Genomic DNA, 17,327 nt, shown 5'->3' on the forward strand with positions numbered 1-17,327 from the left:
TGCGGAGTTCTCCCTTCCAGAGCTTTTGGGCTCCTACTCCTTGGAGTATTTCACACTGCGGAATGACAGGGCGCCATCATGTGCACTGGTAGAAAATAAATGTCTACGTTACAAATGTTCTTTTACGTTTTCTGAGATTTGTGGAACACAGCATTGTCATTAGCATGACCTTACAGCTCATCCTTGAATGGGAATAGTGACATCAAGAATGGTTAGATAGCCCCGGTTCAGCCTTTTCGCTAGGATTTATAACAATATGTTCGATGGCATCTGTCGCTGTAGATACGCATGTTCTGCAATAGCTCGCCATCTGGTGTTGGGCCGGAGTGTTACAAGTTGTTTTTCTTCGAAGAAGTCTTTCGAGTCACGGGACCGAGTGACTCCTCCTTTTGTCTCCATTGCGCATGGGCGTCGACTCCATCTTCGATTGTTTTTTTTCCGCCATCGGGTTCGGACGTGTTCCTGTCGCTCCGAGTTTCGGAACAGAAAAAATAGTTAATTTCGGAAGATTTTCGTCGGTATTGTTGCGTTCGGGATCGGCGTACTTAGATTCAACACCGCATCGAAGATCGAAGAGCTCCGGTGCCCTTCGGGGTAGTTTTTCGATCCTCCGTCGGGGCCTGGTCGGCCCGACCGCGTGCTGAGGAACGCCGATGGAACGGACCCCGTTCCGTTTCTGCCCCAAATGCCACAATAAATACCCCTACACAGACCAACACTTGGTCTGCAACCTGTGCCTGTCACCTGAGCACAGCGAAGACACCTGCGAGGCCTGTCGTGCGTTCCGGTCCCGAAAAACACTCCGAGACCGTCGAGCCAGAAGACTTCAAATGGCGTCCGCACCGACAGCCCGACGGGAGTTCGAGGAACAGGAAGAGGAAGGTACCTTCTCGATCCAAGACTCAGACTCCGAAGGATTCGACGATACACAAACCGTGAGTAAGACGTCGAAAACCACACAAAGAAACATTTACAAGGCCCAGGGGACGCCACTGCCACCAGGCCATGGCTCAACCCATAAAATCGGTGACCGACCGTCGGCACCGAAAAAGGCCCAAACAGTGCCGAGATCGTCCGACTCCGGTCGAGACACCGGCACGCAGCCTTCTCGGGACCGAGAAAGTGCTGGAGACAAGCCTCGACACCGAGATGCCGGTGTGGAGACGGCTGGACGCCGAGAGGTTTCGGCCCCGAAAAGGAAAAAAGTCACCTCGGAGCCGAAAAAACACGCAGACAAAGTTTCGATGCCGAAACAAACTGCAAGCGACCCAGCTTCAGGCTCTTATACAGAAGAGCACTCGCTAACCTCCCAAATGCAGAAGCATAGGTTTGAGGAAGAGCTACAAGCAACTGATGCGGACCATACGCAAAAGCGTATCTTCATTCAGCAGGGGACAGGAAAAATAAGCACCCTTCCCCCCATTAGGAGAAAGAGAAGGTTGGAGTTCCAGACGGAACAAGCACCACAACCAAAAGTGGTGAAAAGAGTTACACCACCACCCTCTCCTCCGCCCGTGATTAACGTTTCACCAGCACAAACGCCATCACACTCCCCAGCTCACACCACCATGAGCCAGGGTGACCAAGACCAGGACGCATGGGACCTATACGACGCCCCAGTGTCAGATAACAGCCCAGAGGCATACCCTACAAAACCATCTCCACCAGAAGACAGCACCGCGTACTCTCAGGTGGTGGCTAGAGCAGCACAATTTCACAACGTAAGCCTCCACTCAGAACAGGTCGAGGATGATTTCTTGTTCAACACACTCTCCTCCACCCACAGCTCCTACCAAAGCCTGCCTATGCTCCCTGGTATGCTCCGGCACGCAAAAGACATATTTAAGGACCCGGTCAAAAGTAGGGCAATCACACCAAGGGTGGAAAAAAAGTATAAGCCGCCTCCTACGGACCCGGCTTTCATCACAACACAGCTGCCACCAGACTCTGTTGTTGTAGGAGCAGCTAGGAAAAGGGCCAACTCTCACACATCTGGAGATGCACCACCCCCAGATAAAGAAAGCCGCAAGTTTGATGCAGCTGGTAAGAGAGTCGCAGCACAAGCTGCAAACCAGTGGCGCATCGCGAACTCCCAGGCACTACTTGCGCGCTATGACAGAGCCCACTGGGACGAGATGCAACATCTCATTGAACATCTGCCCAAAGACTTCCAAAATAGGGCAAAACAAGTGGTTGAGGAGGGACAGGCCATCTCCAACAACCAGATCCGCTCCTCCATGGACGCTGCAGATACAGCTGCACGGACAATTAATACATCTGTAACTATCAGAAGGCATGCATGGCTCCGAACGTCTGGATTTAAACCAGAGATTCAACAAGCAGTTCTCAATATGCCTTTTAATGAAAAAGAACTGTTCGGTCCAGAAGTGGACACAGCGATTGAGAAACTCAAAAAAGATACGGACACTGCCAAAGCCATGGGCGCACTCTACTCCCCGCAGAGCAGAGGGAATTACAGCTCATTCCGTAAAACGCCCTTTCGAGGGGGGTTTCGGGGTCAAAGCACACAAGCCAGCACCTCACAAGCCACACCGTCCAGTTACCAAGGACAGTATAGAGGAGGTTTTCGGGGACAATATAGAGGAGGGCAATTCCCTAGAAATAGAGGAAGATTCCAAAGCCCCAAAACCCCTACTACTAAACAGTGACTCACATGTCACTCACCCCCTCCACACAACACCAGTGGGGGGACGAATAGGTCATTATTACAAAGCATGGGAGAAAATCACTACAGACACTTGGGTTCTAGCAATTATCCAACATGGTTATTGCATAGAATTTCTACAGTTCCCTCCAAACATACCACCAAAAGCACAAAATTTAACAACACACCATTCCAATCTCCTAGAGATAGAAGTGCAGGCACTATTGCAAAAGAATGCAATCGAATTAGTGCCAAACACACAAATAAACACAGGAGTTTACTCACTGTACTTTCTGATACCAAAGAAGGACAAAACACTGAGACCAATCCTAGACCTCAGAGTAGTCAACACTTTCATCAAATCAGACCACTTCCACATGGTCACACTACAAGAAGTATTGCCATTGCTAAAACTACACGACTACATGGCAACTTTAGACCTCAAGGATGCTTATTTCCATATACCAATTCACCCATCGCACAGGAAATACCTAAGGTTTGTATTCAAAGGAATACATTACCAATTCAAGGTACTGCCTTTCGGATTAACAACCGCACCAAGAGTCTTTACCAAATGTCTAGCGGTAGTCGCTGCACACATCAGAAGGCAGCAAATACATGTGTTCCCATATCTAGACGACTGGCTAATCAAGGCCCATTCGTTAATAGAGTGCTCAAATCACACAAATCATATCATACAAACCCTCTTCAAACTAGGGTTCACCGTCAATTTCACAAAATCCAAAATTCGGCCACGCAAGGTACAACAATACCTGGGAGCCATAATAGACACATCAAAAGGAGTAGCCACTCCAAGTCCACAAAGAATTCAAAATTTCAACACCATCATACAACGCATGTATCCGACACAAAAGATACAAGCAAAGATGGTATTACAACTCCTAGGCATGATGTCATCATGCATAGCCATTGTCCCAAACGCAAGACTGCACATGAGGCCCTTACAACAATGCCTAGCATCACAGTGGTCTCAAGCACAGGGTCACCTTCTAGATCTGGTGTTAATAGACCGCCAAACTTACCTCTCGCTTCTGTGGTGGAACAACATAAATTTAAACAAGGGGCGGCCTTTCCAAGACCCAGTGCCACAATACGTAATAACAACAGATGCTTCCATGACAGGGTGGGGAGCACACCTCGATCAACACAGCATACAAGGACAATGGAACGTACAGCAAACAAAACTGCATATCAATCACCTAGAACTTCTTGCAGTTTTTCAAGCACTAAAAGCTTTCCAACCAATAATAGTTCACAAATACATTCTCGTCAAAACAGACAACATGACAACAATGTATTATCTAAACAAGCAGGGAGGGACGCACTCCACGCAGTTAAGCCTGTTAGCACAAAAAATTTGGCATTGGGCAATTCACAACCAAATTCGCCTAATTGCACAGTTTATACCAGGGATACAAAATCAACTCGCAGACAATCTCTCTCGAGATCACCAACAGGTCCACGAATGGGAAATTCACCCCCAAATACTGAACACTTATTTCAAACTCTGGGGAACACCTCAGATAGACTTGTTTGCGACAAGGGAGAACGCAAAATGCCAAAACTTCGCATCCAGATACCCACACAAACAATCCCAAGGCAATGCCCTATGGATGAACTGGTCAGGGATATTTGCTTACGCTTTTCCTCCTCTCCCTCTCCTTCCTTACCTGGTAAACAAACTCAGTCAAAGCAAACTCAAACTCATATTGATAGCACCAACTTGGGCAAGGCAACCCTGGTACACAACGCTGCTAGACCTATCAGTGGTACCCTGCATCAAATTGCCCAACAGGCCAGATCTGTTGACACAGCACAACCAAAAGATCAGACACCCAGATCCAGCATCGCTGAATCTAGCAATCTGGCTCCTGAAATCCTAGAATTCGGGCACTTACAACTTACCCAAGAATGTATGGAAGTCATAAAACAAGCAAGAAGGCCATCCACCAGGCACTGCTATGCAAGTAAATGGAAGAGGTTTGTTTGCTACTGCCATATTAATCAAATACAACCATTACACACAACTCCAGAACATGTAGTGGGTTACTTGCTTCACTTACAAAAATCTAACCTAGCTTTCTCTTCCATTAAGATTCACCTTGCAGCAATATCTGCATACCTGCAGACTACCTATTCAACTTCCCTATATAAAATACCAGTCATTAAAGCATTCATGGAGGGCCTTAGGAGAATTATACCACCAAGAACACTACCTGTTCCTTCATGGAACCTAAATGTTGTCCTAACTAGACTTATGGGTCCACCTTTTGAACCCATGCACTCCTGCGACATACAGTTCCTAACCTGGAAGGTGGCATTTCTCATCGCCATTACTTCCCTGAGAAGAGTAAGCGAGATTCAGGCGTTTACTATACAGGAACCTTTTATACAACTACACAAAAATAAAGTCGTCCTAAGGACCAATCCTAAATTTTTGCCAAAGGTTATTTCACCGTTCCATCTAAATCAAACAGTGGAACTTCCGGTGTTCTTTCCACAGCCAGATACCGTAGCTGAAAGGGCACTACATACATTAGATGTCAAAAGAGCATTAATGTATTACATTGACAGAACAAAGAACATCAGAAAGACTAAACAACTCTTTATTGCATTTCAAAAACCTCATGCAGGAAACCCAATTTCAAAACAAGGTATAGCCAGATGGATAGTTAAATGCATCCAAATCTGCTACCTTAAAGCTAAACGACAGCTGCCCATTACACCAAGGGCACACTCAACCAGAAAGAAAGGTGCTACCATGGCCTTTCTAGGAAACATCCCAATGCAAGAAATATGTAAGGCAGCCACATGGTCTACGCCTCACACATTCACCAAGCACTACTGTGTAGACGTGTTATCCGCACAACAAGCCACAGTAGGTCAAGCTGTATTAAGGACATTATTTCAGACTACTTCCACTCCTACAGGCTGATCCACCGCTTTTGGGGAAATAACTGCTTACTAGTCTATTGCAGAACATGCGTATCTACAGCGACAGATGCCATCGAACTGAAAATGTCACTTACCCAGTGTACATCTGTTCGTGGCATCAGTCGCAGTAGATTCGCATGTGCCCACCCGCCTCCCCGGGAGCCTGTAGCAGTTTGGAAGTTACCTTCAATTATTTATATATGTATCATCTCAACCTTAAATAGGTGCATACTTAGTCACTCCATTGCATGGGCACTATTACTACAATTCAACTCCTACCTCACCCTCTGCGGGGAAAAACAATCGAAGATGGAGTCGACGCCCATGCGCAATGGAGACAAAAGGAGGAGTCACTCGGTCCCGTGACTCGAAAGACTTCTTCGAAGAAAAACAACTTGTAACACTCCGGCCCAACACCAGATGGCGAGCTATTGCAGAACATGCGAATCTACTGCGACTGATGCCACGAACAGATGTACACTGGGTAAGTGACATTTTCAATATATATATATATATATATATATATATATATATATATATATATATATTTTTTTTTTTTTTTTGTTGTTTTTTTAAATGGTGCTTCTACAACAATGTCAAACACAATGTACTTTTTTTTCCCTTTGTGCGCTTGGCCGACATGTGTTTCGCTCACCCTTTCAAGTCTTCTATATTTGCCTAGGATGCCACTTGAGATCCAGGCACATGATCTTCTCGTTTCTTTATCTGCCTGTGTATGACACGCACTTCCAAAAGTGACTTTCCCTCACATCTGGACTGGTCATAAGAAATAAAGGGTTCAGGTACAGGAAGTGCTTAATAACACACACTTGAATGTCAGACACAATGAAATAGAATAATTGAAAAATCGTGGAAGAAGTAATTTCAAGGCGTACTTGGGTGCGCAAATGATTCCTATTAAAATACAATGTACGGGGTTATCCCCAAAAATCTGAACTGGCCACACCAATAGCCACGGCCACAGGAATTGGAAGGAATTGAGAACCACATTTCTTGTTAATTTCATTATAAAACAAGACATCAGGTCCCAAAATTCAAAGGTAAAAAACCTGGACTGGGGCAGCACATCACACATGGTACCAGGAAGCACGGCAGCTGTGCCATTTGAGCTCAAAACGTATTTTCTACAAGTCTACAGTTGATGCAGCAGAGGGTGGCTTATGTGGCAATAGCAGTAAATCCATAATTATGCCGAAAATGCTGCAGAATCGCATACTCCCAGTGACCGTGCCCATAATCTCTCACACTGTCAGTGGTCAGGACTTCTTTTGGAAGTTACATATCTATTGATGGGTGTATCAAGGAACTAGCCCTATGACTAAAAGATGTTGGTAAAATGCCCTGTTTCTGTCTGTTCCAGGGGACCAGGAGGAAGGGGCCCCTGGCCAAATCCCAACGCCAACTCGGTGAGTCCTTTTACTGCTGTCTTTGAAAGATGTTGCATAAAATGTGAATGGTAATCTGTGGTCCTTCCTTGTCCAGTACTATTTCCAAAACAAAGTTGTTTTCCCCCATTTGCATGCCCGAGAACCCTAACAATGCTCACAATTTTATTTCTAAACTAAAATGGCATTTTCACGTCAAATAAATCTCTGTTTGTCTCTGATCTGAAGCACTGATGACTGCATGTTTGTCTTATTTGTGGTTATCTGAAAATACACACAAATAAACATGCTGCATTGTTTGACCTTCTATATCCGGTGTTTGAAACGCAGGCCCAGGAAGCCTGGATTAATTTCAGAATCTAAATACAAAATAATTTAATTAGTCCATGGTGATATGACAATCTGGCACGGGTCCACCCCTCTTCAACCTGTGCTGGGCACCCCTTAGACTAGAGGTACTGTAGTTAGCCCGGTAGGTGAAACATTATGCTCTGTAAGTGGTTATTTAACACGTATTTTCCTCATTCCCTAGAAACCAATTCTGTGTCACATAATCCATCTTCCAGAAATGCTGTTGTCGTAATGCCCAGATTACTTGGTGATGGGCCCATCCCCAAACTATTGCACAGGTTAGGGTCCCAACAAAATAATCACTTAACATTTCATTATAAAGGGCAATTCGTTCTTCTGATTCCTGGTAAATTGATATGTTTTCCATTTTTTGCCTACTAGCAAGTATTTTGTTCAAGAGGGCATCTAGAGACTGTAGGTTGCACAACCCTCTCTGATGTCAAACCAAGGGACATTCCATTGTCGATTGTTGATGACGTCATATTTAGTAAGAAAAGAAGCTCTGTACTTGTCTCTGGTTAGCTCCCTTGTGGTTAAGCTGTGACGTCAGACGTACTAAGTTTGTGAGCAGGGTGAAGCACCCCTACAGAGAGGGTGCCTCACAACATCTGCTGTCAGAAGGGGTCGCAGAGCTATCGGCCTAATGATTGTGGATTGGGCAGGTGGTACACGTGACTCCCGGTGATTGGCTACAAACACAGTGATGGTGCCCCACCCCGAGGCATTCCCATTCCTAACCGGGAAACTGACCTGGCGATGGTTTGGAATAAAAACATTCCCTGTCTGGGGAAACCTCGTGGAGCTGGCAGTGGCCTCTTAGACCTACTCCCCCAGGGTTGCTAACAACGTTCAAAAAGACGCTGTGGGTCAGCGGCGGGTCACAGCGGTAAGAAGTGTGTGAACTAACCTTCTTGAGTGTAGACTCTGTCAGAGTGTGTTTCATAGTTTCTCAAAAAGTACCTATGCATCCTGCAATCCATGCTAGGAGTTCTGGTTTTCTTCGCATAGCATAGACCTTCTTCTGTTTTTCATATTTGTTATTTAAAAAGCATATTTCTAATTCAGACATTTTATACGTGAAATTCTCTTGATATATGAAATCCATTTTTCCATATAATGATGTTTAAAGGGGCTACCGTTGTGCAACAAAGACACCTGTGGCACTAGAAACGAATTCCATTATGTGGTCTTCTCAGGTATCCCTCCCCCAAGTTAAGCCTAGCCCACATTGACTAAATACTAAGATTAAATATATTTTAAAATACCAGCAATACCGGTGCGGAAGGGACATGTTGAAATGCTGATCCTTGTCAACAGGTGTTAGCAGGATTTGTTTTTAAAATTATCATAATCTTATCTTTATCGCTTTTTTAATCTAGATAGCTTATTCGTCGTCGTCTCCAGGGAACTATGTGGTAAGTACCTCCTTGTTACATTACCTGATGCCTGCTCCATTCTGTGGAACACTGTACACAATGTGAAATATGGAATACCGTACACAGTGTGATATATGGAATACCGTACTCAGTGTGATATATGGAATACTGTACACAGTGTGATATATGGAATACCGTACACAGTGTGATATATGGAATACCGTACACAGTGTGATATATGGAATACCGTACGCAATGTGATATATGGAATACTGTACACAGTGTGATATATGGAATACTGTACACAGTGTGATATATGGAACACCGTACACAGTGTGATATATGGAATACTGTACACAGTGTGATATATGGAATATTGTACACAGTGTGATATATGGAATATTGTACACAGTAATATATGGAATACCGTACACAGTGTGAAATATGGAATACCGTACACAGTGTGATATATGGAATACCGTACACAGTGTGAAATATGGAATACCGTACACAGTGTGATATATGGAATACCGTACACAGTGTGATATATGGAATACCGTACGCAATGTGATATATGGAATACCGTACGCAATGTGATATATGGAATACCGTACACAGTGTGATATATGGAACACCGTACACAGTGTGATATATGGAATACTGTACACAGTGAGATATATGGAATACTGTACACAGTGTGATATACGGAATACCGTACACGGTGTGATATACGGAATACCGTACACAGTGTGATATACGGAATATTGTACACAGTAATATATGGAATACTGTACACAGTAATATATGGAATACCGTACTCAGTGTGATATATGGAATACTGTACACAGTGTGATATATGGAATACTGTACACAGTGTGATATATGGAATACCGTACACAGTGAGATATATGGGATACTGTACACAGTGTGATATATGGAATATTGTACACAGTAATATATGGAATACTGTACACAGTAATATATGGAATACCATACTCAGTGTGATATATGGAATACTGTACACAATGTGATATATGGAATACCGTACACAGTGTGATATATGGAATACTGTACACAGTGTCATATATGGAATACCGTACACAGTGTGATATATGGAATATTGTACACAGTAATATATGGAATACTGTACACAGTAATATATGGAATACCGTACTCAGTGTGATATATGGAATACTGTACACAGTGTGATATATGAAATACCGTACACAGTGTGATATATGGAATACCGTACACAGTGTGATATACGGAATACCGTACACAGTGTGATATATGGAATATTGTACACAGTAATATATGGAATACCGTACACAGTGTGATATATGGAATACCATACACAGTGTGATATATGGAATACTGTACACAGTGTGATATATGGAATATTGTACACAGTAATATATGGAACACCGTACACAGTGTGATATATGGAATACTGTATTCAGTATGATATGAAGAGACTGTAATTGTAATAGTATTTATATAGCGCTTACTACCCCTGGCATGTGTCAAATCACCTTTTGGCAAGTAGCACGCTACTCTGGGACCCAAAAAGGATTAGTGGTGGGTTAGTCTAGAGAAATATGAGTTAATTTGAGCAGCGGACATGCAAGCCTGTTGGTTGGATTGAATAGGATAATGGAGGGATAGAAGAGGGAAGACAAGGGGGAGGAAGCTCACTGCATCTCATCCCAGCACAGTTCACCCCATTGCATCCTGGTAAATGCAGTACACTTACTTCAAAGTTGCTGTAGTTTTTCACCAAAGTTGGTGCAGGTAGTGTTACATCTAGACTTGTGTTTTGGGGTTTAGCCCTTCATCAGTAGAGAGCAGAAATAGTATAGAGCAGAGAAAAGTCTGCCCAAGTCTTGACAGGTCACAGTTCCACTTCACAGTCACGCAGGAGCATCCCAGGTGAGCTTTTCAGGATCAAGGGAGCCTTTTAAACACCAGGTGGGAGAGAGCACACTTCCTCTCATTCCAGCACAGTTCACCCCCTTGAATTCTGGTAAATGCAGTAAGCTTACTTCATAGTTGCTGTAGTTTAAAAAAATGTTAGTGTGTTGAAAATGGCCCTTTCTGCAGGGCTATTCCCAAACTTTTTGCCTTTTTCCTCCTATTATTATGACCATCTTTTTGTTGGCCTTAGGACTCCGAGCACTTTACCCCTGCTAACCAGTGCTAAAGTGCATTTGCTTCTCCCCTAAATCATGGTAATATTGGTGTATCCACAATTGGCATTTTTTATTTACCTGTAAGTCTCTTGGAAAGTGGTATACCATATACCCAGGGCCTGTAAGATGAATGCTACTGGTGGGCCTGCAGCGCTGATTGTGCCACCCGCTTAAGTAGCTCTGTAAACATGTCTCAGGCCTGCCACTGCAGAACCTGTGTGTGCACTCTCACTGCCACCCTGACTTGGCATTTAAAACCTCTTGCCAAGCCTTAAACCCCCATTTTGTTATGTAGAAGTCACCTCTAAAGGAGGCCTTAGGTAGCCCATGGAGTAGGGTGCCATGTAAGAAAAAGGCAGGATATATACTTTTAAACTTTCATGTTGTGGCTATGAAAAACTCCCAAAGTCACTTTTCATTGCTGTGAGACCTGTCTGTCTCATGGGCCAGCAGTCGGAATTCCTTATATTACCTTTAAATTGTAATTCCTGATCTGAGAGGAATAGCTCACTCATGTTTAGTACCACTGGAATGGTGATAATAAATCCTCTTTACTGGTAAAGTTGGATTTATCATTACTATTTTAGAAATGCCACTGCCCTGTGTGCCCACAGCTGGTCTCCAATACACGTTTGGCTGGGGCTAGGTGACAGTTACGTTTGTGCATAATCTTCAGACACCCACAACACAGGATACTCAGCTGCATGCATCTGCATACTGATAGGCCTTCCTGGGGAGGAGATTGGTACGGGTTCACGCTTATACCTCAAAGGGTAGTGACCAGAGTCCACACAAAGGGGCTGATTACCTCCCATTGATAGTCTGGAGCCGATGCTGACATGCAAGGGGGACCTGTGCACTTCAGAGGAACTCTTAGTAGTCACCCCACATCAAAGGCACTTTCTAGTATAAGTACTGAGTCCCTGACCCACTAAAGACAATACACTTCTGGGCTCAAGAAAATGTTGCAGGAGTAAAGAATGCAGTGTGCCAGGATTGCCACTCTGCCAGGATTGACTGCTCTCAGGAACTGCTGCCCTGCTTTGTTGTGCTGCCCTGCTGCTTGCTGATCTCTTCCCAGTAGCCGGAGACTCACTCTTCAAACCCAGAGTGTCTCAGTGGCATCTACCTGACTTTGCTACTCGCTACTGTCAATCTCAACATGAGCGGCTTTGCCAAATTTCACCTCTTGCATCTGTGAAAAGCCTGGAGTGGCCCTGCTTTCTTTTGCTGCTTGCTATTTTCCGTCAACCCTCATTACTTTCTGTTAACCCAAAAGGCTTTGCCAAACTTTGCTGCTTGCACCTCTGAAGTGCCCGTAGTGGCCCTGCTTTCCGTTGCTGCTTTGCTAATTTCTGTCAACCCAAGCGACTTTGCCAAATTTTGCCACTTGCATCTGTGACCTGCCCAGAGTGGCCCTGCTTTCTTTTGCCGCTTGCGACTTTCCGTCAACCTGAGTGGCTTTGACAAACTTCACAGCTTGCATGTGTGAATTATCTGGAGCAGCCGTCCTTTCCTTTGTGGCTCGCTACTTTCAGTCAACTTGAACGGTTTTGCCCAACTTAGCCGCTTGCATCACGTTCTGAGCGGCCCGGCTGAGCCTTTGCCGCTCGTCGCTTCAGTCATCCCACATGGCCTTGCCCAACTTAGCTGCGCGCAGCTCCCTGAGAGGAGCACAACCAGGACAGTACTGAAGTCCATAAAAACACTGCACAACCATGCCAAAGAGCCCCTAGCACGACCCCTTTCATCTCTGCATTTGCTCATCAATCTTGCTTTATTTTTTGAGACTGCAAAGCAAATATTCAGCTATTTCTGAATTAGATCTGTATCATGCTGATCTTAACTTAACGATATAAACAAGTTTTATTTTTCCACATCCATGTGGAGTCTCTTCTTGTGGCGTACCTCCTGTGGTTATTGTGTTTGTTGCACAAGCCGTTTTCACATTGCCTTCTAAGTAGGCCTGCCTGTTTTGTGCCAGGCTACCAGAGGGTGAGCACGAGCTCATTTATGTTGTGTCATTGACCTGCCCAGACAAGGATTGTGCTCCCTATTTGGACGGGGTGCATACCTCTGCCAACTAGAGGCCCCATTTCTAGCATGCAGTTAGCACTGTTATAGAAGAGGGAAGAGTCTTGAAAGTGTTATTTGGGAGATCATAGTAGCAAGATGAGGTATGGGATGAGAAAAAGGAGGATAAAGCTAAAATGGAATTGACATCTTTCTAACACAATATGCGCCGACAGAGGGATCAAGTGTGAGTGTGTTCTATCACCGCTTCTCTTTTAGTTCTTATACTGCAGATATGGAGGGTTCTCTTTCAAACTGCAGGCACTTGCCCAAAAAAACCCTCAGGTTAGCATCCTGCAGTAAGACCAGCTTATGTTTAACCTGGAGTCAACAAACAGTAATCCGTTTCCCAGAAGGATGCGATCCATCATCAGACCCATCTGTATGGACTTCTCAAAGGTTGCACAAGGACTAAAAAAAACACTTATGCTCAATAACAAAAAAGTATGAAAAGATCAGGCAAAAAATCTGCAAATTCAGCAATTCAACCATTCGATGTGTCCATTTCAATTTCCCAGTTTCTACCTGATATAAATGTAAATTGTCTTTTAATTGATATCCCAGGGCACTTTGGAAGTTTCTTGTTTGATTCTATTGGATGTTTGTGGTGGCAAATACCAGAGTACATTAAAAACCGCCTTCCAGTACCACGTTCAATGCTTTGGGATTCACCAGCTCTGTCCACTTTCTACATCTTGCACGAAGCACTACAAACAGAGAAAACGTTTTCTAAGTTCTAGACAACTCTGTTACCATGAACATTCATCGCGGCTGGTGGGTTCACCAGCTTACAGTTCACAAGCACTTGTGCACCGCAGAGTTTAAGCACTGTACCAAAAAAAGAACTGATCAAAGAAATATCCTCAGGCCGCAAATGGGAATCGAGATCAAAATGGAGGCCTGAATAAGTCACCCCTTGTAGCGTTGGTCTCTCCCCATCAGGGTTAGGCCTCAAAACAGTGTGGTGCACCTTGCGCTTCCTTTCGGTCTCTAGTCTGGGTGAATGAGAAAGAAGCACTATGCCCATGCTGAATGCACTACTAAAATCTGCATGCACCTGCAATATGTGTACATCACTGGGAACACACCACAGGGTCCAGGTTGGTACACTAAGATGATAAGTACCATGCGGCATGGCATCTGCAGAAGATGCCCAGTTTTACAGAAGTGGTTATCAAGAATTCAGAGTAAAGATATAAAGAAATAATCTGGTTGTATGTCAGTGTTCTGGCTTAAAAACACATCTTTGCCAGTCCACTTGGTGGTAATGATTATCAATATTACCAGGAATAGCCATTATTCTATTATAGAAACCTGGGGGCATATTTATTGATCTTTCGGGCAGCGCAATGCAGAAAACCACCTTGATGCACTGCGCTGTTTGAAAGAAAGGCAGGAATGCACCGTGTTCACCATTTTAAAAGGCATTCCTGTCCTTCTCTAGCAGTGACGCACTTGTGGCTGCATAGTGCATCACGGTGCAAGGGTGCTTGCGTTGCAGGCAGAATTGTTTTCTTGCAGAAAGCGGCATCTTCCTGCACAACATCAATCCTGAGAGGCAGTTCCCTCTTTCTAGGTGTGGTGCAGAAGGGAGCACATCTATAAAGAGGGCAAATAAAGATAATTCGCCTCACGCCTCACCTGGGGAGGCGTAGCATTATGACGTAGGTCTACCACTAACGGTAAATCTGGGAATGCTCCAAAGTCCATGGGTGGATGCATGCGAGCCCTCACGCTCCACCCACGAACGCTTCCCTGCCGAAGAGTAACACAAGGCAGTGATTCCCGCTGCCTTGCATCACTCTAGATTTATCAAGATAGCCACGCGAGGTGCGTGGTGCACGTGCGACTGAAACACCTGGATAAATCTGGCCTCTAGTCCTTAGCTTCAGACATGAGCACGTGGTCACCGGGTCTTCCCACTTTGGTGCCCATGGTAACATCAGCAAGTGCGCCTCTTCTCACAGCACCTCATCACCCAGCCTCTTGGATTCCATTGCTGTTTTCACCATGCACCAAACACTACCACAGACTGCTCCCAAACATTAGCTTGGGGTGCGTAGAGAGAAGTCCACGGGTCTTGGGTGGAAAAGCAATTGTGGGTTGATTCCAGCTAAATGATGTACCCCATATCTTTTGGATATAATATTTCTCACAAAGCATGGCAGAAACAGGGTATAGTGGATATTCTGCGAGTCCTCCTTTCCAATGCCCATTGTAGACACCTAAAACATATATTCTAGTAAACAAGACGCTTTCTGAGCCCACCCACTAGAGGGTTGATGCAAAGCTTCTGAATCTAGAGGGGTCTCAAGCTGTTAGAATATTATCAGAGATGTGTAATTTTCCAACCTATAACAGTTCTACCGGATGCTTGGTGAATATTCTAGGGCTGCTGTGTCAGGTTCTACCAAATGTCACTCGTGAGGTAGCCTGCGTCTTCCATGATTTCTGCTGTATAAATGTGGTATTTGCTAATAATTTTCATTTCATGAAATATCCAAGGTGGATCCCATTGTACATTTGCTTTCCTGTGCCTGCATGACAAGTGTTTTTCTTTGGAAAGCTCAGAATCCATTAAGTATATATTTTTGTTTTTGATTTTTAGGGTCCGCCTGGGGGTGGAGGGCCACCAGGAACGCCCATCATGCCTAGTCCGGGAGGTACGTACTTTGCAAAGCAATTACTAACATACGTAAGTTTTTCCTCTCGACACTGTGCGGCTTACAGGAGCCTGAGGTGGGCGTCAGGGCTGGTAGAGCTTGTAATTGGTCCTCCAGTGTGCCTGTCCGCTCTAGGATACCCTGACTTGTCCAGTATGTGCCTGCTCCTGAGTACTTGCCACCTGCTAAAAGCATGCCAGGGATGCTTGTGACACTGGAAGCCGCTAGCATATGTGACACTCAAAGGACACTTACCGCCGCGCCCATGTGGACGCAGACAGGATTGCACATGTTTTATTCCGCCTGTGACGTGTTTTCCTCTCCATTGTGTCTGGTTGCCCTAGTTACTCTAAAGTGCTTCGCCTGACAGGCAGACATTTTGATTTTTTGTGTGCAAAACCCTAAAAGACGTGTTTCTTAAGAGTCAGTGAATGGTCCTTCAAATGAGACCGAAATCTGAAGGGGCCAAGGAGAAGGCCAGGCAGGTAAACAAAGGCCTCACTGAAGCTTGCTTCAGCCCAGGCCGCAGCCATCACCAAACTGAGAGGAAAGTTTTCTGCTTGTCTGTAACTTCCCTTGTTTGCCTCTTAGTCTTTCGAGTGAGCAGCGCACAAAAGCAGGTCAGGGTGGATCTTCTGTAAAAGGAGACAAATACGACCAATGCGGAGCCACTGGTGGGTATGACTTGCTTCTCTGGCAAACAGCTGTTCTTGGTGGTCTTTGATGCTGATGTGGGACTAAAATATGGGTATTCTTCCGCCAGAGATGGCCTTCTGCACCCACACCTCTGTTTCAACCCATCTGCTCACATGCAGTGCTGTGGGCACCAGTAAAAGGACCAGGCTGGAGGCCACATGTTAAAAAGGGGAGTACACCGTAGGGGTCCTGAAAGTCAACAAGCTTATGGGTGCTCCAGGGATGAACTTGGCATGTTGCAGGTCACGCAAGCCTTTTGTTACTCTAGTGTTACTCAAATGCTATTTGGTGGAACCCATCCATGCCTTCTTCCAGTTGCGTACGTACTCTAGAGGTAACTTTGGGGGAAAAGTTTGTTCCCAGTAGTGTAGATCTTTGCCTAAATTTGGTGAAGGGTGCTGTCAGCGCCTGTGCACAGAGTACCGTCTTCTTCCCCTTGAGGCCTCAAAGAGATGCTGGGAGTGAAGGTCTACGAAAGAGAGCAGTGCTTCATTTGTACTTGTTTCCGGTGCTGAGCACCGGCACCTATTTTTGAGGGCCGGCGCTTAATTTTCTGCCTCAAGCATTTGCTTCGAACAAAAGACACATATGGGAAAGGCAGAGGAAGTAAAAAACGAAAAAGCGTCACAAAGTGAGAAAGTAGAGAGCTCCTAGAGTGAGCTGAAGGGGCAGGGAGTGGCTGTAAATGGATTGAAGAGGCCCGAGATGGCTTCAGGATTACTCCGCCACAGTATTCCGTGTCCCCCACCTTTAATTGTAGCCGCTGTCTGTTTAAGAGGAGGGCCTTGGGCACCAGCACGTTTTTATTTACAAATTAAGCACTGGAAGAGAGAGAATTTGTGCCTGGTACTGGTGAGTTGCTTTGACTGGCTGTGGCACATTTGGGTACCACTGGGGAGGTCTGTATTTCTACGTCACCCCTGTTATTTGTTGTTTATATTCTATGACATGGG

The 17,327-nt window shown here is 44.9% G+C and overlaps 1 protein-coding gene across 2 annotated transcripts in view; it reads left to right on the plus strand.

Moving 5' to 3' along the window:
• Nucleotides 1-17,327, plus strand: part of SSBP4 (single stranded DNA binding protein 4) — a 444,236-nt gene that overhangs the window by 395,374 nt on the left and 31,535 nt on the right. For both annotated transcript variants that reach the window (XM_069215621.1, XM_069215622.1), the window contains 3 exons: nt 7,002-7,047; nt 8,757-8,792; nt 15,624-15,678. In XM_069215621.1, coding sequence (XP_069071722.1) covers nt 7,002-7,047; nt 8,757-8,792; nt 15,624-15,678 — 137 coding nt within the window. The remainder of the gene's footprint in view (nt 1-7,001; nt 7,048-8,756; nt 8,793-15,623; nt 15,679-17,327) is intronic.

The sequence above is a fragment of the Pleurodeles waltl genome, chromosome 12 (genome assembly GCF_031143425.1).
Source record: "Pleurodeles waltl isolate 20211129_DDA chromosome 12, aPleWal1.hap1.20221129, whole genome shotgun sequence".
Lineage (NCBI taxonomy): Eukaryota > Metazoa > Chordata > Amphibia > Caudata > Salamandridae > Pleurodeles > Pleurodeles waltl.